General features: G+C 37.4%; 1 protein-coding gene across 5 annotated transcripts in view; it reads left to right on the forward strand.

Annotated features, from left to right (window-relative positions):
- The window catches only part of MAP3K4 (mitogen-activated protein kinase kinase kinase 4), a 71,931-nt gene that overhangs the window by 21,898 nt on the left and 22,067 nt on the right, over positions 1–27,966 (forward strand). For 3 of the 5 annotated variants that reach the window (XM_071549412.1, XM_071549410.1, XM_071549413.1), the window contains exons 3-15: positions 1,985–3,366; positions 7,130–7,372; positions 11,382–11,528; positions 13,516–13,673; positions 14,082–14,198; positions 14,623–14,722; positions 14,807–14,890; positions 17,006–17,266; positions 19,097–19,246; positions 20,274–20,435; positions 23,014–23,147; positions 24,699–24,777; positions 26,829–26,907. In XM_071549412.1, coding sequence (XP_071405513.1) covers positions 1,985–3,366; positions 7,130–7,372; positions 11,382–11,528; positions 13,516–13,673; positions 14,082–14,198; positions 14,623–14,722; positions 14,807–14,890; positions 17,006–17,266; positions 19,097–19,246; positions 20,274–20,435; positions 23,014–23,147; positions 24,699–24,777; positions 26,829–26,907 — 3,096 coding nt within the window. The remainder of the gene's footprint in view (positions 1–1,984; positions 3,367–7,129; positions 7,373–11,381; positions 11,529–13,515; positions 13,674–14,081; positions 14,199–14,622; positions 14,723–14,806; positions 14,891–17,005; positions 17,267–19,096; positions 19,247–20,273; positions 20,436–23,013; positions 23,148–24,698; positions 24,778–26,828; positions 26,908–27,966) is intronic. The other 2 variants (XM_071549411.1, XM_071549414.1) reach the window with 1 other exon arrangement.

Consider the following 27,966-nt stretch of genomic DNA (forward strand, 5'->3'; position numbering starts at 1 on the left):
TGCATTTGAATAATTGGTGTCTTTTTTTGATAAAATGAGAGGATTTTGAAATAATTTGTAGATTATCATGCCTTGACTTTGTTACGAATGATGAACATTCAAGTATTAGGGTGCTTCAGACGTGTAATAATGAATAATTTTTAACTTTCTTTCGATATGTTTTGGTGGGGTGAGGAAATCTGAAGATTAATAGTGAAGGAGAGTAACATGTTAAAATAGAAACTGAAGGGATCTAGACATCCATCTCTCTAGAATGTAAGATCAGAAAGTGATCTTTAAATATAAGAGAATTCAGTTTATTTTTCAAGGTCACCAAAATCTTCAGCATCAAAGTGCTGTTAGAAATCAATTTCTAATCTACTTTAAAATCTGTCCGGAGAGGGTGTAGGTTTCATCTCTGTCCATCTCCATCTTCTGCCTACTTGCCTGCCTGTGTAAAATGCTGCTTTCTGCTGTTTGCCTGGCATAGCTCCTGGGGCTGTTGCCTCCTTTCAGCAGTGCTTGCTGTGGTGTGGAGTTCTGGCTGTGGGCTTAGCAGGACTTTGAGCCTTGTTCTGTCTAATGCTGGTAAGCCTTGTGAGTTATAAACTGCTGAGGGTGAGGTTCTGCTGCTTCACAACTGTGGTTGAGTACGTAGCTGTAAAATCAATGACAGTGAATTCCATGGCAGGTTTTTTAGAATCACTCATAGGTTTCTATTTCCAGGAGGAAAGCTGTGTTCGAGTTAGGTTTTTATGGTCATCTGCTGTTGTACTTGATATCTATTTGGAGAAAGTTTCACAAATACTTGAAATAAAAGTAGTGTAAGAGGCATTAATGAAGTTGTATTTGCAAGAAACAGTGAGTGTTGTGACTGTGTTGTGAATCACAGTGACTTTGTGATTTTTCTTTCTTTCTCAGAATTTAATTTATCTTTTTCCCCTAGAGCTGGGTGTCATTGTGACCTGCTGTAAACCTACACAACTGTGGCAAGGGTTAAATTTTATGTTTTTGATAGGAGGATTGGAAGGTGGCAGTGCAGCAGGTCACATCCTTCTTGACTCACTTATTACTCATTAGCAGCTGTGAACAGTGTAACAAGGCAAAGTATTCAGCCATCATTCTGAACATATTTTCTGTATTGGAGTAAGCAGAGGCCCTGTGACCTTGTAGCTTGTTGTGTTCCAACTGCTGATCCCTGGACTTCAGCTAGTCTGTGTACAGGTGCTTCCCTTCAGCCTGCCACCAACTCCAAGAGAGAGAGAACCACTCTTCTAATCCCAAGTAGTTCCTCCTGTTCTGATCCACAACATCGAGATCGAAGTTCTTTTGTTGGTGCTGCAAAAGAATGGTAAGGTCTGCTGCTCCTGAGGAAAGAACAGGTAGAGAAGAGAGCATCATGTCTCTGTTCCGTAGTAAGGGAGAAAGCAAGTGTTGAGTGTTGGAGTGGGGAGGTAGGCTCTCCATGTATTAAGGCAGTGTATTAAGAACTACAGAGGGATTCACGGAAATAAGAGCAAAGAGGGCAGGATTAGTGCGTTCAAGCTAATTTTCAAAGTTTTTATGTTTCAGTTTTTATGAAATTGCACATGCAGTGGAGGGAGTCTTTAATTCTGTTTGACTTTGATCCTTAATAATGCTTTGTTGCATTTTGAAGTTTTTGTTTGGAAGGTTGTGTGACAAATGTATGGAAAATGAACTTGGAAACCATTATTTCCCTTTTGATCATATTCAGTTCTCAGCAGATGGCATACTCAGGATAATGAGAATTCTGAGATCCTTCCTGCAAGAGAGATAAAGCAAGAAAATAGAAAGAAATCCTTTGGTGCTACTGTTGATTTAACCTTGCAGTCTTAGTAGTTACCATTACTCTCTTTACTTCTATCCATGCCTATTTTGGTCTATTGGTATTAAACTGTGTTACGCTCAACCTAAGAAATGTGATCAGGAGCTGACCTGAACAATGCTTGTTGCTGCAGTCACATTCTTTTTTCTTTTCTTGCAGAAAAGATGAGTGTGCCAACTCAGGCTTTGCATAAAGACAATGGGAAAACCATTGAGAATGTGGAGGAGCACAGCTATAAGCAAGGGAAAAAGATCAGAGACGCTCTAAGGACAACAGAACGAGATCACAAGAAAAATGTGCAGTGCTCATTTATGTTAGACTCAGTTGGTGGGTCTCTGCCAAAAAAACCAATTCCAGATGTTGATCTCAATAAGCCTTACCTCAGCCTTGGCTGTAGCAATGCGAAGCTTCCGGTCTCTGTGCCCATGCCAATCCCCAGAACTACGCGTCAGACTTCTAGGAGTGATTGCCCAGCAGACCGTTTGAAATTCTTTGAAACCCTGCGGCTTTTGTTAAAACTTACCTCAGTCTCAAAGAAAAAGGACAGGGAGCAGAGGGGACAGGAAAACACCTCTTCTGTCTGGCTGAACCGATCCAATGAACTGATCTGGCTGGAGCTGCAAGCGTGGCATGCTGGCCGGAGCATTAATGACCAAGACCTCCATCTCTATGCAGCCCGTCAAGCTATCCCTGATATCATCAATGAAATCCTCACCTTCAAAGTGGACTACGGAAGCTTCTCCTGTGTAAAAAATGGAGCCAGTCTCAATGGTACTTCAGGAGAAGGAGTTTGCAAATCAACACATGGAACTAGTGCTTTTGGTTACTCAAGTTACCATGAACACCTCCGTCGCCAGCGTGTCTCCTTTGAGCAAGTTAAGCGAATAATGGAGCTGCTGGAGTACATAGAAGCACTTTATCCATCTCTTCAGGCTCTTCAAAAGGACTATGAAAAGTATGCTGCAAAGGACTTTCAAGACAGGGTGCAGGCACTCTGCCTATGGTTAAATATTACAAAAGACTTAAATCAGAAACTAAGGATTATGGGGACTGTATTGGGCATCAAAAATCTTTCTGACATTGGCTGGCCAGTGTTTGAAATTCCTTCTCCTCGACCATCAAAGGACAATGATCCAGAGGATGAAGAAGTTCATAGGGAAAGAGAAGTAAAGGAATCTTCAGGAACTTGCACAGAGGAGAGTGATGGGGAAGAACAAATCTCTGAGGAGAATGTAGAGGAACTTAGACAAGCCATCAAGAACAGTTTTACTAATAAGCCAAATTTTGACTTTCAGGACCATTTTTCAAGGAGGCTTGATAGGCTTGAATCTGAGGATGACTCTGCCTCTTGGGTTATTCCAGAATGCAGTGGTGAAGGAAGCTGCAGCCAACACTGTCTGACCTCTATTTACAGGCCGTTTGTTGATAAAGCACTGAAGCAAATGGGGTTGAGGAAACTAATTTTAAGACTGCACAAGCTAATGCATGGTTCATTGCAAAGGGCTCGTATGGCGTTGGTAAGGAGTGATCACCAGCTGGAGGTAGGTTGCTAGTTGTGTAAATGGCTAACAGGAGTCCCTCCTTTCTCTGTTGTTTTTAACTGAAAATGTAGGAATCGGACTCTTGTAAAAGTTTTGATTGCTTTGTTGATTTTTGAAAGGCAATGTATATTATGATTAGGAGTCCAGTTCTCCTTCCAGAAATGTTTTTGTCGTTTGACCTGAATTACAATTTGTGTGAAGCCCAAGCTGGTTCTTCTTTGTAATTGTAATAACATTTTTATGATAGCATCTTTATTCATTATGTTTTCTAATGTCTAAAGCAGCAGGTCAGAAGAATTAGAGTGCAAAATCAAGCACAGTGATTAGATTATGAGAAAAATCAGCCATGGAGGTGGTCATTGTCCTTTTCTTCAAGACTTCTTCTTTCTGCAAGATGCCTTTTATTAAAATATCACTGTAGTTCTGGGTTTTTTTGTCATTTAAATAAATGAAGTGCTGTGGTGGCACATTATGGTTAAGGACATGGAAAAAATGAATGGATGCTCTTAACCTTGGAATCTATGAAAACAAGTCATGTTAGCGTGTTGCATTCTTCAGCTGGCTCTTAGTTTAATTACTGCTTTTCTTTGTGTCGTTTTGTATTCTTAATTATGAATGGTTGAGTTAATAAAACCAAATTAGGAATTAAGCAGTAAATGAAGGACAGTAGTTGAAGCTTGATATTGTAAGATGTGCTCACTAATTCTTTCAAGGCTGAGTTTAGTTTATTAATATAAACTGTTACCTAACTTGCAGACATTTTTATACTAGAAAGAATTGGTTGTAAGGGTTACTTGTCCTCCTTGATGGGATGGCGCTGTGTGTGGGACCTACCCATGAATTCTGGCTGAAGGCATCTCTCAGTCAACGTACCTGTTCTAATACAAATACCGTATGTGGTCCTTGATACGCTGTTGATCTCTTAATGTTGACTGTCACCTTTGCAAAAGGAATGAGAATTGTACATTGCCCTCAGAGGTTATTTTTTTAGGATTAATAAATTTTTAAATATAAAGCTATTTGATTTTGAAAGTTTTTATTTGTACTGTTACTAGTGTAGCTATTACTGTAAAAATGAAATTATTAGTTGAATATTTATTCTCTAAGTGGTTTCAGTTTGTGTTCTAGAAAATTTGCATTAAAAATACACAAAGATCTTCCTAAAGAGTCAAGTACATAAGAAAAACCTGCAGGTATCTGTTACAGTAACCAAAAGTGCTCCCAAACCAAAAGCACATAGAAAGTTCAGCTTACTATATATCCAGAAATATGTTGAAAAAAACCACAGTAAATAAGACATAGTTTGGGAGTATTGAAAAAGACTTTGAGTGTATTTTTGAAACTGCTAAATACCTCAAAAGTTTTGACTACACAAGGGTACTTAAAATAAGTTAATGAAATATTAAGTAGCTTGAGTCTTTGCTGCAGCTTCACAGAATTAAACTTTTTGGTACTGTAATGTTGGTTGACTTCTGTAAGATGTAAGGTTAATATTTTCATATTTTTTTCCCTCCTTCTCTACCCTTGTGTCTACTTCAAATGTTCATTTTCAGTAATTGCTACATTTTCTTTGGAATGTTGTTCTCTTTTAAGAAATGATTTTATGACTAAAGGGAACCCCCAAACAAACAAAAAACCCCCAACAACCAAAAAACCCTCTTTGTCAGAAAGATGATACCTTACTGTAGCAAAAGATGGCATTGTACTGAAATGGAAGAGACGGTTTTGAATTGCTTGGTCTTCGCATCTTTACATACTTTGAATGTAGTGTCTTTGGGGTTTGTTTTTTTTATTAGTGCAGGTCAGTTTGATACATGTATGCAGAAATAGTTGTTGGTATTCTGTTAATCTTTGTTGCTTCTGTTACTCCCATGTCTCGACTCTGTGTTTACGTGTGTACTTTCATTTACAGTCTCTGGACATGCTTTTATGTCTGTTGTTGCTTAAACACTGTCTAAATCACATCTAAAATGTGCTTTTGGATTCTTCCACTCTATATATTTTAATGCTCATTTCATCTTAAATATGAGTAAATCTTTCTACAGATGTCTGTTTTTACTGTTTTTAAAAGATGTATGATTCCTCATCTGATACTGTATCAAGGCTCCAGGCACTATACAGTCCATTTTGTGTAGGAGTTGTACAATGTGTTTCTTAACAAAGATGGATAATATTTCTTACTTTAGTTTACAAAATCAGAGATATTATTTTAGCAGAACAGTATTTAAGCTTGTGCATCCTGTTTGTTGTTTATTCAGCTGGCTGCGCTTTTGAGTATGGATTTTATGTATGATCTCAATAAATGGCTTAGGCTTTTCTTGGGGTTGTTTTAAGAAGTACTTGGTAATACCTTGAATTATTTCAGAATGACCCCACATAAGATCAGTCAAATTGAACAATAGAAGTTTAAGTGTCTAATACTAAGCCTTAATGTCATCTGTTATCCTTGATGCTAGAAAACTATATAACAAATTTACTCAATTTTGTTGTTATTCTTGCTCATAGACTAGTCCTTTAATATTTCTTTTAAGAACTAAGTTTTCCAACACTATATTTGCATGACAGTCAGGATTGTATTTCTTAAATTTTTTGTTGAACTGTGGAAGTGTAATATTTCCATGATTGTTGTTAATGAAAACTTCTTGTATAAAAATATTTATCTCTGGTGCTACTTGTTTATTTTAAAGAGAGTTAGTAAAAAGAAGACATTAATCTTCCATCTAAGAAGATATGTTCTTATATATGTGTTTTAAATTTTCTGCTACATAATAAGCTTAAGAGTGGATTAATTTTTTTTTACCTTCTGGGCAGTACTTTATCCTTGTTCTAATTTCTGGTTATGTTTTTCTCTCTTTTATAGTGATGTTATTTAAATTTGGCACTGAAGAAAAACCTAAAAAATGTTAGCTATGTCTATTATATGAATGAAGGATATGTAGGTGTCATAGTTAGCAACTTTGAAATGAGAATAAGAATAAAACAGACTTAATCTGGAACAAATCTTATTCTTAGATGATGACTGGTGTGTTATCATTAGGAGCTGCACATGGACTGCAGTCCAACTTTTCTTCCTAAATTAAACTCCAGAGTGCTTCCATGTACAGCCTTGCTTAGAATGTTACCACAAGGTAGATACTGAAGATATCTAGGATGTTTATTTCAGATAATCTCAATTATTTTCTCTAATTAGAAAAGTAATTTTATTTAGATGTAACTTTTATTTAAATGAAAAGTAAGTTTATTAATTAAAAACCCCAAACAACAAACTAGCTTGATCTCTTTATATTTTGTTTTCATCTTTCTTTTTTAAACAGTTTTAATGTCTACCAAAGCTCGTAAGTTTGTTTTTTCAGTAGTTTGGCTTAGTTTAGCCAGTGATGCTTTCTTAAATAATGCATTCATTTGCAGTGTGGAGTTTTATGTAATATATGCATTATGTATCTGAAAAGGAAGGAGGTTACTGAGTTGACATAGCCAAGTGCATACTTGTTTCTCTAGATACAGTCATAACAAAAACATAAACTAAGACATTTTCTTCACTCCTGAGGGTCCATAATTGGTTTTCTCAGACTAATGGTCCCTAAATAAAAAAAAAATACTTTGTTGGGTTTTTTTAAAGCTAAACATGAAACTTCTGTGGTTGACTTGCCAGTTAATAAAATGTTACCTTTTAAAAATAGACTTTTGTCATGGTACTTTAAACAAATGCAAAATCCTGAAGAATTTTAAGGATCCTTTTCATGATACCTATTTCTTGTTACAGTTTTCAGAATATCCAGATCCCATGTTGTGTTCAGATTATGTGCAGTTACTAAATTTCCCACCTTGTTGTGAGCAAAAATGCAGCACAGTGTCATGGGAAGAGTTGAAATCCATGGATTTACCATCTTTTGAACCAGCATTCTTGGTTCTCTGCCGAGTCCTGCTCAATGTCATCCATGAGTGTCTCAAGCTAAGGTTGGAACAAAGACCTGCTGGGGAACCATCTCTTTTGAGTATTAAACAGGTTTGCTTCAATTGTTTTTTTGATATATATTCCCTCTTTGAAATTACCTCTCATTTCATTATGATATGGTTGCCAGTTCAAAGAGGATTAGTGTAAGGAATGACGAAGTACAGTTATGTAATAACTCTTGTAAATAGTCTTCTATTTCATACGGGTGCCTGCTTTTTGCATAGTGAGCATCTGGTTGTATGTACCTGTCTGATTTAGACTTCCAATTCAAAACTGGTGACTAAAAGAATTATTAGCCAACAAAGGTAAACAGTGTTTGTTCCATTTGCTTTGTAAGCTGTATACCCTTCTCCAGCACATCTTCCTCCATTTGCATTTCTTAGTCAGCATAAGCAGTTTTAAGGGTCTTTATATTTCTTTCATTTTTATCTTTTTTTTCTTCATGCAAATATAAAACATCTGCTAACATGCAGTAATCACCAAATGAAAGTTAATTAAGAAAAAAAAGGGAAAAAAAATCTTTCCCAGTATATTGTTTTATATAAATATCTGGTATTTTCTGTGGGAAGGGACCCAAGATTGTCAGCCATGTCACTGTTTGAGAATATTGTATGAGGATTTGTTTTCTGGTGGCTATCTGGTACAATGAAGGCTGTTTAGACCAATGCTGTTTTTCCAAAGTGTAGTCCAGGGCATACTAAATTTGATCTCCCTGCTCCCTGCAAGCATAACCAGGTCAGGGTTTTATCAGATGATCTTTAAGGGTAAACATTTAAATAAGCTCTTGGACTGATTATGATTTCACATTTCGGTTATTCGCTGCTTCACAGTCAATTGTTAAGTTACTTTATGGTCCCAAATAAATTTGTACTCTTTTCCTCCCCTCTGCTCGTCTCCTTGCTCCCTGCATTGATTGAAACCTACAATTACAACCTTAACAGTCATAGTTAAATATTGCATACCATCCTCTGTTTTTAAGCAAAATATATCCTCTAGAAACTGGGGTTGTTTTTTTACCCTTAACATTTTATGTGCTCCCTGTGAACTTCAAGTTAAGTAAAAGTTACACTTTCTTCCTGTAAAACAATGTGTTTGTTACAGACTGTTTGGTGTGCACTGCCTTGCTAATGGCATTGAAAAGAGGAATTCAACTCTGCAAATGCTTATCTGAACAGGCAGAGTTGCTGTGGAGGATGTTTTGCAAATAGATCTGTTGGTTCCTGAAGAATTATAATTCCTAAAATTTTGAGCAACCTCAAAACTAGAGTCCAGATGTCTGTTTTATTCTGCAAGTTCTCAGAATATTACAGAATTACAGTAGGAGGCAGTTAAATGCCTCCCTGATGCCTGATCGTGTCAGATCTCAGAAGCTGAGCAGGGTCAGCCCCGGTTAGTTATGTGGATGGGAGACCTCCTGGCAATACTGGGGGCTGTATGTTCTAGTCCTGAGGATTTCACTGTCACTGTCCAAGCTCGCTCGGCCGTGGCAGATGGACCTGAGGTGTTAAAGGGTGAGGCCAGTTCTGCACACGCTGTGCCTCACCTAAAAAATCCGCTGTGCAGGCTGGAAGGGCACACCCACGTGGGAAGAGCCCTTCCCAAATCTGCGTTCACGAAGCCTGGCCATGATTATGATGATAAAAATACCCCAAAACAAAACAGAATTACAGGGAAGTCTGGATTGGAGATACTCTGATCCAACCTTCTGGAAGCTGGGTCCTATGTTACATTATTATATTATTACGTTAAAGCATGCCAACAGGCTGAGGGAGGAGATTCTGCCCCTCTACTCAGTTCTGATGAGGCAACATCTGGAGTGCTCTATCTTGTTCTGACCTCTGCAGTACAAGAGAGACATAGAACTCCTGGAGTGGGCCCAGTGGAGGGCTGCTAAGATGTTGAGGGGACTAGGGTGTCTCTTACATGAGGAAAGGCCAAGGGAATTGGTCCTGTTCGGCATTGAGAAGAGGTGGCTGAGAGGGGACCTCAACAATGTCCTGCACCCTCACTGACATCCCTGTAGCCCGGAAGCTGACCATCTGCAGTATGATCAACCCAGCTGTCTTGTCTTCAGTCACGCTGCTCTGCCTGCTGGACAAGGATGCATAACTTGTATGCAACTCAGGATGGCTGGGCCATCTTAACTGCTTCTTAAACTTCTTTCAGTGTGTTACTCAGAAGGGAGAGAGTGGGATCACTGTGCATCCTTGTGAAAGGAGAGCCCTCATTTTCTCTGTAACTACTCTTTCTCGCTAGCTGATTCTTTTTTAATCATATTGTCCATGTTTCACTTTCAGCACTAGCTTTTGTAATCCTGATGATCTTACATTATCAGGGAGAACTGTTTTCTTTTAATGGCGATTTGCCCTCATGTGGTGGCTGTGTAGTACCTGAGCAGTTTGAGATGGTTCTCAAGTTTAGCAGTTGTGCTGAGAGGTGGATATGTGTATGTGCACATGGGTTATTTCTGTTTGGTGATTAAGCTAGATATTGTTTGTCTTGGCCCACCTCCTTTGAAAAAATAATTTTTTGTACAAACTCCCTAAACAAAAAGCAACACATCAAACTAACCCCAGTAATAGTGATAATATTTTCAGTTTAAGCTGTACATTCTTTCACGTGCTCATTATGCACTGTATTTTTGTTTGCCCATTGCCTTACAAGTGCCAAAAGTTGACACTTTTAAATTAGCAATGCATTTGATTTTGTAAATCCTATATTCTGTTATTTAATAGTATGTCTCTATAAAAGAGTATTATTTAAATAAAACTCTGTAATTTTAGTGAAGTTTTGCAAGCTTATTTTGGAATAGACATGGATTGAAGGGCAAAAATCCCCCATAGGTTAACACAGAGTACACTGGATGTGATTAAGTGGAGAGTGAAGAAGCACATTTATTTTTAAGTATGACATTAGGTATGTAAGACATATTAGGGATATAAAAGTGTAGGTTTGGATTTCCACTTTATAAAAAGTTCCTTGTTTTTTCATTTTTCACCTAACTTGCTAAGTTTTAAACTACAGAGTTCGGACTATTGTGCTTGTTTCCTCTTCACGTTGGGGAACACAACATAATGTGTTGTGGTCTGTAAAATATTCCAAAGACTCTTGTCTACTAAGGACATTCTTGTATGTTTTTTGCTGTCATGCCATTATTATTTCTCATACACTGAGTCCACTATATTTATACATTACTTTGCCAGGGCAGCAATTATAGAAGATTTTGAAAACCTATTAACCAACAACTCCGTTCCCTCTGACCCTCCAAACGATTACCTCTCAATCTCTCAGACTCTTGATTTAATGAAGTTGTTGCTCAGAAAAGACCTGAAGACTAATAATTATTTTTTTCAGAACAATACCCACTTAGCACTGGAAGGAATTCTGAAGGAAAGGCATTTGTTAGTGTATGTTTGAAAACATCCTTGCTTTTTCGTGTTCTATACCTCTGGTTGTGCACGTCTCGAAATAAAGACTAAGCTTTCAGGGAGGGGTGTCTTGCCAAAGGCAACCACTTCTGCAGTTGAAAAGATAACTTTGCTTATGTTAGTCTTGCTCAGGGAAGCAGATAAAACCCCCACAATCTGTTTTCAAGTCTGGTATAGATTTTTGAGTTGTGGGTATCTGCCCAGTAGATTAAGTGAATTTATTGTAGTAAAATGTGTCTCAGGTCTCTAAGCACATGTTAAATACATTGTATGTTATTCCTGATTTGCTTGCATTTAAACTGGTGATGACAGTGAGCCCTTTTGCCTCTTTCTAAACTAATTATGCATTAAGTTGCTGCTGTTGCCCTGTGCAGGGAGTAAAGTCTGAAACATCTGCCTTCATCTCCCTTTACAGTTACGTGGCAAGTAATGGGATTACAGTTAAATAATCTTGGAAAATTAGTCACATGTTTCCTGCAGATGTGGAGTAATTGTATTCATATCAAAAAGTTGTAGAAATTATGTAGTGACTTACTTAGAGAAACTGAAGTGATAAATTAAGCTTCAGTTTGCAGGGAGAATTTAAAAGTAATGTCTTGACTGATGACATTTTTTGGGTTTTTCTCTTGCAGCTAGTGAGAGAGTGTAAAGAGATCCTGAAGGGTGGTCTGTTAATGAAGCAATATTACCAGTTTATGTTACGGGAGGTGTTAGATGACTTACAGAAGGTTAATTGCAACATTGATTCTTTTGAAGAGGACCTGCATAAAATGTTAATGGTAAGCTTCAAAAACGAGAGTTCAAGTAAGTGTATTTATCTGAATATTGCTAGTAAGTTCAGGTAAGTGTATTAATTTGAAAACTGCTAATAGAAACTTGTTATGTTAGGTGTAGTTATTGGAGTTTTTCAGTTTTGTGGTTCTGTGGTGGGTTTTTTTTGTTGTTGTTCTACTTTGATATAATGTCATTGTCTTAATGGACTTGCAAAGGTAATGGGAGGCCAGTGCCACTTTAGCAATACAGATTTCTCTTTACTCAACTGTGGTAAAGTATACTTGTAAGTAATTCATATTTACAATAAAATAGCTTATATATAAATCTGTCAATTCCATATGTTTAAACTTTTAATAATATTTTAATATTGAATAAAATTAAATACAATTTTTTAACTAATGTCATATTTACTGTGTTGGTATTGCATTCATTATTGCAATTAGTTAAAGAAATATTTTCAAGAAAAACACTTGGCCTCTGAAGGATACTAAATAAAATATATTTTAGTAAATTTAGTTTAAATTACTGTTGCTTTGGATGTGACTGATTTTATAGTTTTGTCCTCCTTACTCTGAGGGGGGGAAAAAAGACAACTCCAGATACACTTTGGTGCCTCACCCCTAGTGTTTGTCAGCAGAACTGTTGGCACTATCTATTGTTGAGCATTCATGGAGTTTTTCCATTATATGCTTTTCAGTGGTGATAATATACTATTTAACCTGAATTTTCTGATGTCCTGTGCCTGCCTTCACCTCCATCTGATATTTCTATAATCCTCTAGCAGAAGTTACCTGGCTAGGTGAAAGTAAAATGATTCATCTTATTAATGTTGAAAATCCTTACTTGTTTTGTTTGTGCCCAGTATGAGAGACATGGACATGCTTGAGCAAGCCCAGAGAAGGACTGTGAAGATTATCACATGGCTGTATCACCTTCTCTGTGAGGATAGACTGAGAGAGTTGGGGTTGTTCAGCCTGGAGAAGAGAAGGCTCTGGGGCAACTTGTAGAGTACCTTCCAGTACCTAAACAGGGCCTACAAGAAAGATGGGGTCTAGTGATTCTGAAGAAGAACAGTGATAGGATGAAGAGTAATGGCTTTGAACTGAAAGAGAGTAGGTTTAGATTAGATATTAGGAAGATATTCTTCACTGTGAGGATGGTGAGTCACCAGAACAGGTTGCCCAGTGAAATGGTGGATGTCCCATCCCTGGATGTATTCAAGGCCAGGTTGGATCAGTTTTTGAGAAACCTATTGCAGTGAAAGTTATCCCTGCCTATTGCAGGCAGTTGGAACTGGGTGATCTTTAAGGTCCTTATCAACCCAAACTATTCTATGATTCTATGATCTTGGCATTATTATAGTGTAGTCTGAAACGACAGAAAGTGTCTTAACCATTTCTAAGGAGAGATGTTACTGGATGTCGTGGTTACTGACCTAAAACAAATTGCAGTTAATTTTTTGCATTCAGTATGATCCAGAACGACAGATGTTTGAAGAGTTATACTTACTTGGATTTTTTTATGCTGATTTAAAACAATCAAAGGAAAGGTGAGAGATAACACTTGACATCAAGGAACAGAAAGTGTGATGTAGAATCTCAGAAAGCTGTTCACTGCACTTAGCCATATCCTGGAGGGTATGTTCAGATAAAACCTTTTGGAGTAACCCAGCCAATAACAGATACAGAAACTCTGGCCACTATGGGTATTCACTGATACAATGGTGAATAACAGCACAGCAAGCAAGGTGGTCATACTGTTGGAATTTTCAGAAAGGTATTGTGGAGAATTTAATACTTTAGTAGCACTTTGTACTTTCTCAGCCATAAATTGCATCATTTGTGTGGAAACATGGAGATGATTTTCAGTCATAGCAAATGAAAATTGTGGTACCAGTAGCTTCTCTAAAAATGGTGTAGTATTGAGAAGTTCTAGTCCTTAGTTACCCATTATATAATAATTTCTGTTTAAATTATTGCTTTTCTTGTACAGGTTTACTTTGATTATATGCGAAGCTGGATCCAAATGCTGCAGCAGTTACCTCAAGCGTCTCACAGTTTAAAAAATCTGTTGGAGGAAGAATGGAATTTCACCAAAGAAATAACTCCTTATATAAGAGGAGGTGAAGCTCAAGCTGGAAAGCTGTTTTGGTAGGTTTTCTTTAATTACTCTTATTATGGTGTTGATTTGTATCAAATGCGTATTCAAGTCAGTATTTGTTCAGGGTGCCCAAACTGGACTTCTTGAGGCCTCAGTAAGCAGCTGATAGTCTTTGCGAATATATGGATTATTACAATGTCTGTAGCTGTAGGATGCAGTGCGTGCAGATAGTTCTGACTCTGGCTGTAACAAAGGAGGGTTCCGTGGAAGGTCCTCATTCCTGCTAGGCCTGTGCATGTAGAGTAACTGAGGGCTCCAAGATGCAGCTTGTTTCCGTAGGTGGACTTGACAACACAGCTCTAGACAGAGTAGGAAGCAATTAGACAGAGTAGGAAGCAATTTAAGATGCCATGCTACCTGAATAAGGCTCTGAAGTTCCACTGTTTCTGTTGCTACAGTGATATTGCAGGAATGCTGCTGAAATCTACAGGAATTTTTTTAGATTCTGGACTGCAAGAAAGTTGTGATGAATTTTGGGCCAGTGCCGATGACAGTACTGCATCAGATGAAATCAGGTATTAAGCCCTGTGGCTTAATAATAACAAACACACACTCATGTTTCTATACATCTGACAGGTACATAATGTATTTTATTTCTTGGAATGCAAACTTTGTAATTGCAAGGCTCCATAGTCTTTATTGCTGTATTTCTATGTGCAGTAGTAATGAACCATTGTTTTGTTTGTTTGAAACCTAGTAACCTTCTCATTAATTCAGGGTACGAGGTAGTTTATGTAATGATATTTAAATTAATTTTTTATATTCTTATCAAAAATATGCCTGGGCGAGCTCAATTTATTTCTCAGCTGCTTGCAAATACTTACCTTCTTTATGTTCTTTCTATTAACATGTATGTAAATAATTCTTATTTTCTAGTGGCTATGTAAATGCAATATGACTTATTAAAACATTGTCACTTCATTTCTGCCAATATTTCAGGAGATCTGTTATAGAGATCAGCCGAGCACTGAAAGAGCTGTTCCATGAAGCTAGAGAAAGAGCCTCCAAAGCTCTTGGTTTTGCTAAAATGCTGAGGAAGGTAAGTTAACAGTCTCATCTTACTTATATGATTTAAAGAAATTCAGTCTGAAAGCATATTCTTTTCTTTTGTGATTACTTGTAGGACCTTGAAATAGCAGCAGAATTTGCATTGTCAGCCCCTGTGCGAGATCTTCTGAATGCTCTGAAAACCAAGGAGTATGTGAAGGTAAATTCACATAGGTAATAAGGTTTAGAGGCATGAAAGTGAAGTGAGTGTGCTAAGAAAAAATGTTGAAGGATATGGAGTTGCTTTCTGGTTTTGAATTGGGCATCTATATCTCAACATGTAAAATGTTGTGTATTTAATATTGAATTGTGGTAGTCAAACTGTTTTCTGTGTTTGTGTGAGTGAGAATGCTAGCCTGTGTTTTGGGAAATCAGTGCCTTAATCCCTTGTTTTCACAAAGATTCTCTTTTTGACTGAGAAAAAAACTTTGTTTCAAAAGTGCTTACTCATTTTTGAGGGAGGAGTAATAACACTTAGTAGTGATCTGAAAATACTGTTACATAACAAATGCTTTCAGATTTATAAAGTAAATGGGTACATCAGTAAATGAACATGTTTAAGTAGATAATCTCAGACTATGGACTTGTGTTTTGCTCTTATAAAGCAACAGTGTTATAGTGGAGGTCTACTCCAACAAGCTTCCTTGAGAGTACTAAATGAGAAATGCATGGACTGTTCTGTTTCAGAATAACTGTTGCTGGAAAACTGTTGTGCAGCAAAAGTGATTTAAACCCTTGGTGCCCGATATTTATTGCACTGTAAATCCTTACATTTGTGGTCCTGTAGAATTCCTTAAAAATTCCTAGGTCAGCAAGTCTTTACTGTAATTTGAAGTAAATAATTTGCTTCAACATATTAATTGTATTGGGATCTACTGTTCTTTTTTTATCCTTCAATACATTTAATATATATAAATCCCATTTGGGAAATAATGCACTAACTTTTGTATGACAAAGTTCTTGTTAGATTTATATAAATGTTTGCTAAAAATAGAAATTTGTTCAAAGGGAGACTGACAAGTTAATAGGAGAGTAGTTCATAGATGGTTGTTAATAAACATATGGATGAAACATCTGGCTCGGCAGGGCTCTAGTCTGTGAATTGTTTAAAAGTCGGAAAATGGCCAGAGAAATCAGTATGTTTACTTTTAAAAAATATTTTTCCCCAAGTATAAACTTCTGGTTACTTTAAAACACCATAGTATTTTTGGTCGACCTTTTGGTTTAAGATCTTACCATTGTTCTTATGTGCATGTTTTGAAGACAAAAATTGAATCTCAAGTTTGAAACATCTGTGGGTAAAATGATCTAGATAGATTATTTGATTCTCAAGATTTAACCCTCTAATATCATGTAGTGAGTTTAAATTTTTAACAGTCTTTTCAGTCCATTGCTCATTAGTTTTGGCAGTCTAAGTTAGCTTTCAATAACAGCCATCTGTTTTTTTACATTGACCTATGGTTTATAATGGCTTTAATTATAAAATGCATCTGCCTAATGCTAGAATTGTTGAGTCTGTTGGTTTTTTCGTAGCTTGATGACATCACAGTCTGAAAAGGTAGAATTAAACTTCACTGTGAGTCAGTGATCTCATGTCAAATCAAAGGATCAGCTATTTTGCTGTTTACACAGTGTACTTCTGGTGCCTGATATGGTTCAAGTGTTGCTACCAATGTGGTGACAGTTGTAATTCAAAGTAGTTTTTAAGTAGTATCAGTAGTATTTTAATGAAAGAGAAGGCTCTTACTGAACTGGATTAATCATCTAGCTTTCATGAACAGTAAAAGAGAAACTGATACTTTTTTAGCCAGATTTTTGTTTACTCTTATCTTTGGTAGCCATTGAGAAAAGTATGGATTCTGAAGGAATTTTCTTTTAATAGTCCAGTCTTAAAAATGTGTGCTTCATGAGTCTTAAATTAGTGTTGACTCATTTACTTATTAAAATATCTGTATATATATTTTATACATGTGTTTATACACACATATACAGGATATATGCGAATCTGGACTTTTTTGTAACAAAATTCCTGTAGGAGGCTATGGAGAAAGATCACTTAAAGGTACAAGGAGAGATGTCACTGAAAATTGGTGGTCTAATAGATTTAAAAATAAATGATGAGTTATTTTGATTTTTAGTGCAAAAATGGCCTAATGTAGTTTTTTTAGTATATATATTGTATAGCTTTTTAGAATGGAGATTCTGTTGCATAAATGAGATTGTATCTATTTTATGTATCATAGAAGAGAGTGAGATTTTTATTTTTTTTCTACAGGTACAAATTCCTGGACTTGAGAGTTTACAAGTATTTGTACCAGATAGTATTGCGGGGGAAAAATCTGTGATTTTGCAGCTCCTCAATGCGACTGCTGGAAAGGATTGCTCCAAGGATTCAGATGAGCTTGCATATGAGGCCTATTTGCTAATGACAAAGCACAAAGACCATGACTCAGATGACAGCTGGAGTGCATGGGAGGGTCAGCCGGTCAAAGTAGTGCCACAGGTGGAAACTGTTGATACCCTGCGCACCATGCAGGTGGGTTTGGTCTTCTTCCCCACTACTTGTGGTCTCCAAAGTTATGTGAATGCTTATCCTGTCAGATTAACTGCAGTAGTTTAAGTGAGGCGTGTGTCCTTTTATAGGTAAAGTCAAATTCAGGGATAGGATTGATTCTTAATTGTGTTAAATGCAAGTATTAAAGCATTAATCTCTACAATGTGCATTTTTCAGAGTTGGATTTGTATAATAAAGAGATAACTTTCAATATTTAGTCTGGTTTCAGTATTAGAATTGTGGATAAGACTTGAAAACTGTAACTTTTATTAAAAAGTACCAGTTTCCAAGAACATGTGGTTGTGTACTTTCCACACACTGAGGCATGAAACCTTTTGACCTTGGATGAATTTTGACATTTAACGTTAAGTTTCTGTGGAATTTACTGGATGCTCAACAGTTCTGCAGGAAGAAATCTTTCCAGTCATACTTTCCTTTGTCCCAAGCCAACGGGTTTCCTGCCAGTGGAAACTGGTTCTGCTGTGCTCTGGCAGCTGAGCCAGCTGCAGCTCTCTGCCCCTCCTGTTCTCACATCCTTATGTTAAGCTAAGTGAATTTTTCCTTTTGGTATGTCATGCAGTTCTGTGGATCCCTACCATAAATGGGCTCTACTGTCCACAAAGAGAGTGACTTTCCATGCTACTGTGCCTGGCCCTTACCATTCAGAGATCTCCAGCAATTATAAGCAGTTGAAAAAGTCACTCCTGTACATACTGCTGTTCTTAACATGCAAACGTGTTACTTCTTGTTTGCTGTTGTTCAGACTGAGCAATAAAAAATACCCTTTGATTAAGTGCTTAGAAGTTCATTGGACTTCTATCAAAGTTAGTATTTTTTTCGGAAAATGAAAACACCGACAGATGAACTGTGTTTTGCAGATGGTGTTCTGACATGTAGGGGCATATAAAGCACTATGTCTGTGTATGTGTTTATATATTTATAACACTGTCATTAGTTTTTTTTTAAATCCAGAATTGAAAGGTGAGGAAGTAAAAAATACTTCAGAAAGAGTGTGTCTTGTGTTTAAAAAGTCCTGACATTTTGATGCAAACTAGAAAAAATGCAAGGTATTATTTAAAAATTACCAAATAAAAGAATCCCGTCAACACTTAAAGAATTTTGGGCATGAAAATATTATTTGGGGATGAAGTATTGAAAATCAGAATGAAGTAGGTCCTGTTTTGTGAGTAACTTCACAGTGTCTGTAGTTTGAAATCAGCAGAACTTGGTACATGGCTCAGTGCCACAGTAAAGACAGCACCATCTGTGACAGTGCTTTTATAGACTTCTGCAATAGCCGAGCTCTCATTTCCAAAACCTATTCTTATATGTTGATAATTTTCAAAATCTGAGCAAATACTGTATGTTAAATCTATACTTTTCCCTGTTCAATTATAAGCTTTTGTCCTGAAGTGTATTATGTTTGTTTATGTGATGGTTGTTACTTCCATCTGCTTTGAGAAAATGTAATTACTTTTGCTTAACTGACACTTCTTTTGTGTATAACTAATCTGAAGGTAATTTAATACAGTGTTTCCCAAACCTTTCCAGAAGTGAATAGGAGTATAATGCCCTTGAAAAGTTGCTGTGGGATTTGCCCTGGTGGCACTCTGCGCACAAGGTGACAGTTTATCGAGTTGAGTTTTCAGCATCGGTCTCTTCTGTGTGAATTAAAGATTTTCATGAATAGTGATGAGAGAGGTCTTTGATATTTTAGAATTTAAAAAAATAACTGGTTGGAATGTGATGATATGTGGCATGTTTTTATAGACTATTTTGTTTATAAGAACTAGTGGTGTCTTGTTTTCCTAGGTTGATAACCTCCTCCTTGTAGTCATTCAATCTGCCCACCTAGTGAGTCAGAGAAAAGCTTTCCAGCAGTCTATTGAAGGGCTCATAACTCTGTGCCAGGAACAGACATCCAGCCAACCAATCATTGCCAAAGCTCTACAGCAGCTAAAGGTAAGCAATTTTTGAGATTATTAGTCAAAACTGATGGCCCTTTGCTCATTGATAAGTAAAAACGGGGGTGAAGACTTGTTTGCAAAGCTGATGGCATATTCTGCAATTGTAAGTTATGTGACAGTCCTCTGGGCACTTTCAGTACAATTTTCATTCTGTTTTTGGAAATTACTTGAGCGTGTTCTTGAGCTATATTGGTGTAATTGTTTCTCTACTGGGTAACTGGGAAACAAGTCCATAGTGCAAGTGAAATATTCATAGCAACAAAAAGAATACATCTTTATATGAGAGCACAATTGAATTGAAAGAAACTGTATGGTTTCATAAAAAGTAACTCTACCAAAATCAGTGATCTTCAAGAAACAACTTTTTTTCCCATATTTGAAGATGGTTGTTTTGTGATGTAAAAGTGGGTAGTCTCTCTCTGTTTATTTGCTCTCGGTTTTAGTGTGTACTTTCTATTTTTCTTTGTTTTGAGTCTAGTGATTTTTTTTGTTGTTGTTTGTTTTTTTTAATTGGATGAGGGTTTCCTTTTGTGGGTTTGGTGGGGGTTTGTTTGTTTGTATTTTAAAGGAAGTATTTTTGAAATACTTGTTAGGTTGAAGTGCCCACAGGGAGTCCCTGTGTTCAATAGAACTTGTGTCGTATACCAAGGTGGAAATAGAACCAAGGGCTTATAGATAGTAAAACTCATTTTCTCCTTTCTTGTTTGTCTGGTTTTGGTTGGATGTTTTTGTTTCTTTTGGAGTTTTTTGTTGGTTCCCCACTCAGCCTTTTGCTGTCTTTGTTTTTTTAATCTCACACAAGCAAAGAAACTTTATTGTAGTTCTGCAGTTAATTATAAGACTTGCTTAGTGCAACTGCTGGAAAGTGTTTGTTTTTTCAAGACTGAATGAATTCTTGTGGCATAAAAGTATATTTTCATTTAAAATAATGTATTTGCTAGATTCATATTTGCCTTAGTCTTGTCAACTGTAGAATATAAATAATACTTTGATGTTCCCCATCCCTTTTTGTTGTTATTTAGAATGATGCATTACAGCTATGCAATAAGATAAGCAGTGCCATTGATAGAGTTGATCACATGTTCACATCTGAGTTTGATGCTGAAGTTGATGAATCTGAATCTGCCACTTTGCAGCAATACTACCGGGAAGCCATGATTCAGGGTTATAATTTTGGGTTTGAGGTAAGAAACAAAAACTTAAAGATGTGTGTCTAAAAGTTTTGATAAGAACTAATTGAAATTTCAGGTCTTGCATTGGTGCAAAATAAGGTAATTAATAACTCTGTGGGAATATGAAGAATTCATAGAACCAGAGAATTGTTCAGGTTGGAAAAGACCTATAAAATAATTGATTCCAATCATTAACCCAACACTACCAGGTCCACTACTAAACCATGTCTACACCTACACATCTTTTAAGTCCCTCCAGGGATGGGGACTCAGCCTCTTTCTTGGGCAGGCTGTTCTAATACCTGACTGCTCTTTCAGTGACGAAATTGTTCTTAATATCCAATCTAAACCTCCCCTGACAGAATTCAAGGTTGTTTCCTCTTCTCCTTAATGCTCATTACTTGGGAGAAGAAATCAACACCCACCTCACTACAACCTCTTTTCAGGTAGCTATAGAAATCAGTAAGATCTCTCTTGAGCCTCCTTTTCCCCAGGCTAAGCAACCCCATCTCCCTCAGCCACTTCTCATCAGACCTGTGCTTCAGACCCTTCACCAGCTCCATTGCCCTTCTCTGGATGTGCTCCAGCACCTCAATGTCTTCCTTGTTGTAAGGGGCACAGAACTAAACACAGTATTCAATGTGCAGCCTCACCAGTGACAACTACAGAGAGATAACCACTGTTCTAGTCCTGCTGGCCACACTATTGCTGACACATGCCAGGATGCCATTGGCTTTCCTGGCCACCAGGGCACACTGCTGCTCATGTTCAGTGGCCGCCGAGCAGCATCCCCAGGTCCTCTTCTGCTGAGTATCTTTCCAGCTGCTCATCCCCCAGCCTGCAGCACTTCATGGGGTTTTTGTGACCCAAGTGCTGGACCCAGCACTCGGCCTTGTTGAATCTCATACAGCTGGCTTTGGCCCAGCAGTCCAGCCTGTCCAGGTTCCTCTGCAGAGCCTTCCTACCCTCCAGCAGATCAAGACTCCTGCCCAACTTGGTGTTGTCCACAAACTTGGTTAGCATGCATTCAATCCCTTTGTTCAAATAGTTGATAAAGATATTAAGTAGGACTGGCTTAAAAACTGAGCCCTGAGGCACACCCACTAGTGACTGGATGCCAACTGGATGTAGCACCACTCACCACCATTCTCTGGCCCCGCCATCCAGCCACTTTTTTACACAGCCAACAGTGTACCTGTCTGCACCTGCACCATGAGCAGCTAGTTTCTCCAGGAGAAAATGTGGTACTATGAAAACTATGTCAAGGGCTTTGCTAAAATCTAAGTAGATGACATCCACAGCCTTTCCCTGATCCACTAGCTGGGTTACCTTGTCATAGAAGGACATTAGGTCAGTCAAGTAGGAGCTGCCTTTCAAAAACCCATGCTGGCTGGACCTAATCACCTGGTTGTCCTTTTCTTGTTTCATGATGACACTACAAATGACCTGCTCCATAACCTTTGGAGTGACAGGTTTGGTGTTGCCTGGAATCTCCTTCCAGTCCTTCATGTAGATGAGTCTCATATTTGTTAATTTCTAGTCAACTGTGACCTTCCAGTTTTAGCAGAACATCATAAAAAATGTGTTGCCTCAGAAATCGTACATGAAAATAATCAGAAAGCAAGAGACGAATCTGTTAAATCTGATAAATCTGTTAAATTAGCAATGCCTGGAACTCTAAAATCTTTTAAGAACTTGATTTCAGGTATAGTCTTGTAGGCTCTGCTGTTTGGCAGTGGTTTGGATGAAATCAGAATCATTAAGATAGCAAAAGACTTCCAAGATCAAGTTCAACCTTCAACTGAATGCCCATGCCTGTTAAACCATACAGCAAAGTGCTAAGTTTACTCATTTTTTTGAATACTTCCAGGGATGGTGACTCTGCCACCCTGTGGTGTAACGTCTTGTCACAGTTTTTCCACCTAGACTAGCATAATAGTGTACTGAGACATTCTTTCAAAGTTTATGGTGGTTCTTTATGCAGTACATAGAGCTTTTAAGTGCCTGCCTTAGAGTGCAGGCACTGTAAATGTTACACTCGAAGGCTTTGAGTGATCTATTTCACTATTTGATTCCTATGAGCATTGTAAAATTGTTTTTAAGATTATATCATATCCTAACATACTTCTAGGGAAAGTCTTATAAGAAACAGCTAGTATTTCTTTGACTTCTAAATGTACATGAATAACTACTTTATCCCCTAAAATTGCCTGCAATGTAACTAAAAATGAACACTACTTTGCAGTTCAATCTCTTACAGAACTGAGTGTTTATGTAGGATGTTTCTTCAAAGATGTGTGTGCTGTTAAACATCATCACTTCCCTGACGTGTTCAGAAGACTACAGTATAGCTCAGTGCTGCCTCTCACTCTCACTATAACACGTTTTGTATCATGCACTTTCCTTGATTTTTTTTTTCTACAACTAGGCAACCACTTGCATAAAATAATTTTGTCTGAGGATAGGATGTGAACTTACCATACTGTAGAGTTTTGTTGGCCTGCAAATACTCCAGTGGATATTGCAAACAGTACTTCTCACTTTTGTTCTTCTTACTAATATGTGAAAAGTAATCTTTAGTTTCTTGCAGTACCATAAAGAAGTTGTTCGTCTGATGTCGGGAGAATTCAGGCAGAAAATTGGAGACAAGTATATCAGCTTTGCCAGAAAATGGATGAATTATGTGCTAACAAAATGTGAGAGTGGCAGAGGCACACGACCCAGGTAACAGCCAACTTGTTACTGCTGTAGTAGTTCTTGAAAGGTTTGGTCTCAAAGAGTTGGACTAAATGGAGTGACATCTGGCTGGTGGCCAGTCACTAGGGTGTTCTCAGGGCTCAATTTTAGAGCCAGTTCTTTTGTTTTTATCTATGATCTGGACATGCGAGTTGATCACATACAAAACAAGTTTGCCAATGATACTAAATTAGGAGGAGCCATTGATTCCCTCGAGGGTACAGAGACTTTACAGAGAGAAATTAATAGATATGAGTACTGGACAACAAGGACAAATGCCAGATTTTGCACCTGGGTTACTGTAACCCTGGATATACACTAGATTGGGGGCAAAGAGCTTGGAGTGCAGCCCTTCAGAAAGGGATCTTGGGGTTCCTCTTGATGGTAAGCTTTGAGTCAACAGTGTGCCCTGGTGGCAAAAGAGCCAGCCGTATCCTAGAGTGCCTTAGGCACAGTATGGCTAACCAGTTCGAAGTAGTTGGTGGTACTACCATACCTGGTGCTCATGCAGCCTTGACTTGAGTACTCTGCATATTTTTGGGCTCCACAGTTTAAGAAGGATGTAAAAAGTACTGCAGTGTGTTTAAAGAAAGACAACAAAGATGGTGAAAGGGCTGGAGGGCACGATGTAATGAGAAGTGCTTTAGGATCCTAGGTTTGCCCAGCTTAGGTAGGAGGAGAGTGAGTTGTTGTCTGCAACTTCCTCATGTCTTCTCTTATGACAGCACACAAGGGAATGGCTTAAATCTGTGTTAGGTGAGGCTCACATTGGGTATTGGGAAAAATTTCTTCACTGAGAGGGTGGCCAAGCACTGGAATGGGCTCCACAGTGAAATGGTGATGGCCCCAAACCTGTCAGTGTTCAAGGAGCATTTAGACTATGCTCTTAGATACATGATTTAACTTTTATGTTGCCCTGTGTAAAATCAGAAGCTGGACTCTGATGGTCCATGTGGATCTTTTCCATCTCACGGTATCCAATGGTTTTGTATTTTGTCAGTTGCAGCTACTATTCTAGTAGGTCTAAGAGGAGGCAGTGGGGGAAAGCAAGTAGCTGAAGACACAACTCATTCTAGCAAAGTTACTTGTTTTATTTTACCAGTCTAGGCCGGAAAACACTGAAGTTTAGTCACTGCTAATCACATGGTCATGAAATCGTTAGTATCCTTTCAGTCTTGTTTCAGAAAGGAGAATTTAGGCAGGGAGCATAGTGGTTTGACTCGTTGCTCTGAAGCATACTGTGGGTGAGCTGATGATACTGTTCCTGAAGAGTTGAGATACATAGCGTGGCCTGCTCACTTCATTTGACAGTGTCTGCTAAAATCAGACTTTATCTGTGTATAATTGGGCAAATGTATTATTAAAAGTTAAATTTTTTGTTTTACGTATTAGTCCATTTTCTTACAAAAGTTTTATCATGTTTTCCAGAGGAAAAATAATTAACTGTCATTTACTGTTCTTGGATGTAGTTAAAACTCTTAGGATGGCTTTAGCCAAAGAGCTCTTCATTTTCTGACTTTTTTTTTTCCTTTGAGATAGATGGGCAACTCAAGGTTTTGATTTTCTTCAAGCCATTGAGCCAGCATTTATTTCAGCTCTCCCAGAAGATGATTTTTTGGTATGGAATAAGTTATTCTGCTTGTAGTTATTTGTAGGTTCTTGTGAAACTATCAGTATATGTTTCTTTTAATATGATCATTATATGATTTATATTAGTATATGATTCTTTTTATAAAACAAGATCTGAATATAGATGCTGTTCTGAGACAATTGCTGTTGTTGTATATTGATGCTGATATCTCTTCAGTTTGTAAGATTCTGAAGAGAGTAGGTTTGTGACTGTTGACAATAATGTTTTCAATTTGCTGCCAAGTTGCTGGTATTGTCTTGGGAAGCCACCTCCCTTTGTGTCTTGGGAAAGTTGGCAGCAGCTTTTCTACAGAGTTATAATTTATAGTTGTCATAATGAATTTCTAAATGTAAGCTTCTGTGGCTTAGTTAACACCCAGATTTCATCTATGGGTATGAATACAAAATCACAATTGTTTAAAGATATTTCTTCAAATTGTTCCAGCATGAAAGAGACCTTTAAGGCATCTTTCTTTTGCTTGTATAAGGAAAAAAATAGTAGACTATAACTGGCTTTTTTGTATGCTCTGCCTTCGTCCTTTTCCTGTGGAAATAAAATTCCGAGAATTTATTTCTCTGATCTTGGTACAATACTACAGAGAAGTGAAAGTACAGTTGCCACAAAATAGCATAGTGTGAGTGTCAGTGCCTCTGATTTTTATGTGCTGTAAAATGCCAGCCACATTAATTTTACATGTAACAGAAATGATGTAGTTTAGTCTTTTCCCACATGTATTTTTATCAAGCGTTCTCTAGTAAGTTATGTGTTAGTCCTGTGTGTGTGTTGCTGGGAAAGGATTGCCTGCCTTAATGAGAGAGTTAAGCTTGTGTTTGGAATACACTGATACTTCAGCTTTAGAAAGTAGCTGTCAACTTTTTTTGCTTTGACACAGTTTTTAAATCGGCCTTTGAACAAGGAGGGGAGAGAAAAGGGGATCCCCCATAATCTGAACTGCATTTTTGGACTTTTTTCTTTCAAACTGAAATATACTTGAAGCCACTTTGATTAATCTGTATAGCACAGGTCACAGGATTTCACCTAGAAATGGCAATACCAGTCCTCGTCTCTTACTTAGGTAATATCTGATGTCATGGAAGAATAATGGACTAGATTTAAAGCTCTGCATTTCAAGTTGAGATTCTAGCTCAGTCTGGTTTGTTAAGATATGCCAGTCCCAAGCTAAACGCTTTCTTAGTTCAGTAATTCTGGATTTTGTTAGTCTAGCTTCAAGTTCCTGGTCTTCACTAAGTTCTTGAAATTCTGGAAGAAATTTTGCCTACTCTGAGTGACTGGCATTACAGAAGTGCCCTTCTTAACAGATCTACCAAATAACACAATTTTACTACCTGGTTGTGGAGACATGTTATATCCCTGGTGTTCCGACAAGTAAATTGAACCGGAGGAAGATTAAACACCTTGTCTGTGTTTAATACACAGTGGATAGTAGACCTAATAATTAGACTCAGATTGCCTGAGCACCAGTTCAATGATTTTAACTGTTAAAATCCCATTCATGAAAGATTTTTGCTAGCTTCATGGGTAGATAAGAGAAGTGGGTTTCTTTTAATATGCAAGGCTTTGTATTTACTGTTTCACAGACTTTGATCTTGTGATTCAGGCCATCATACTCTCACTCAGTTTTTTTAGGTATGTTTTCTTGAGATGTGGAGAGGAGAGTGCAGAGAAGGTTGTTGCAGCTTTTTCCAGCAAGCTTGATTTTAATTTTATGAAAAATGGCTATTTTTAAGTTCTGCTAGCTTTACATTATGTAATGTTCTTTGTGATACATCAGTGTTCAATTCTCATGTAATTCGGACATGGGCAAAAGGCAAGACAAAACTAAGATTTCCCAGCTTAAAAAAAAATGAAGTCCAAACCCTAATGTGGATCCAAAAGTTTAGTATAATGGGTAGAATATAGAGCTGCTTACCTAACAGATTATGTACTTAACCAGTGTGATTTTGTTACTGTGAGCTTCATCATGTGACTATCAACTCTCTTGTAACAAAACATCACAACTTTTTGTTTGTCTTTTCTAGAGTTTACAAGCTCTGATGAATGAGTGCATTGGCCATGTTATTGGAAAACCTCACAGTCCTGTTACAGGTTTGTACCTTGGTAAGGCAGAAGTTACTGGCATTTGTTCTGGAGCTTTGCTGCTGCTGTTACAGAATTTTGATCGTAAAGTACTTTTAAAGTGCTAGAAATACCAATAAAAGTATTTTTAATCTTTTTGTGATTGTTTATGTGAAACCATTATTGCCTAACTAGAGGTTTTATTCAGGAAACTTCTAAGCTTTACAGATGCTTTCCTTTGTTTTTATCCTTGAATTCCTGTGAAGTCTTACAAATCTTCTGGGAAAGGGCTGTTATTTTTAGACTGGGTATAGAAGTGATTATAAGTCTAAGAAGGCATTTACAGTTCCCTCTCTGAAACCTTCATTGTGGCACTGTGAATATTTACACTTTTGTTGGACTTTACATTATTAAGGTATAAATGAGTTATATGTGAGGGTTTGATAGAGCTGTGTGAAATATAAAATTTGTCATAGTGTAAAATATATCTTTATAGATATAATGTTCATTTAATTAGAACAAAATCAACATCTTTTTATTGTATATCTGTTGAAAACATTTCCTCATCTGTGTTTCCCATTTAAGCATCTTTTTCTCAGCACTGTTTCTCTTCCTCATCTCAAGTCCTTTGACTTGTTTACTTTTCAAAATACCATGTCATCTTTTTTTCTTTCTCCTGATGTCACTTACTGGGCAGGCTTGATGACAGAAGACATAAAGGAGAGTAATTTGACTCTGGCAAGAGGGGGTTTTTCAGTAAAGTTTCAGTTTTGATATAATCTTGATGAGAATGTCTTACAGCTGAGAAATGTTTTGCAGTGAGAGTCAGTCCAGTCCTTTGAAGAGAAGCATAGTCTAAAATGAAATGTAGCTGAATTCTGTGATGTAAAACCTGTACATTCACTTTGGATACTGTTGTTGAGAGGGAGTCCCATTCTAGATCAATCACTAGCATGATGATGCCAAAGTATTGAAACTCTTACAAATGCTATTGCAGACATAGCAGATCACAGAAACTGAATTACTGGACAGCTTTTGTCTCAGAGGCACAGGGCTAACAGATGGTGCAGACTTGAACAGCAGTCTGAAACTTTAATACAT

The sequence above is a fragment of the Pithys albifrons genome, chromosome 2 (assembly GCF_047495875.1).
Source record: "Pithys albifrons albifrons isolate INPA30051 chromosome 2, PitAlb_v1, whole genome shotgun sequence".
In the NCBI taxonomy this organism is placed as follows: domain Eukaryota; kingdom Metazoa; phylum Chordata; class Aves; order Passeriformes; family Thamnophilidae; genus Pithys; species Pithys albifrons.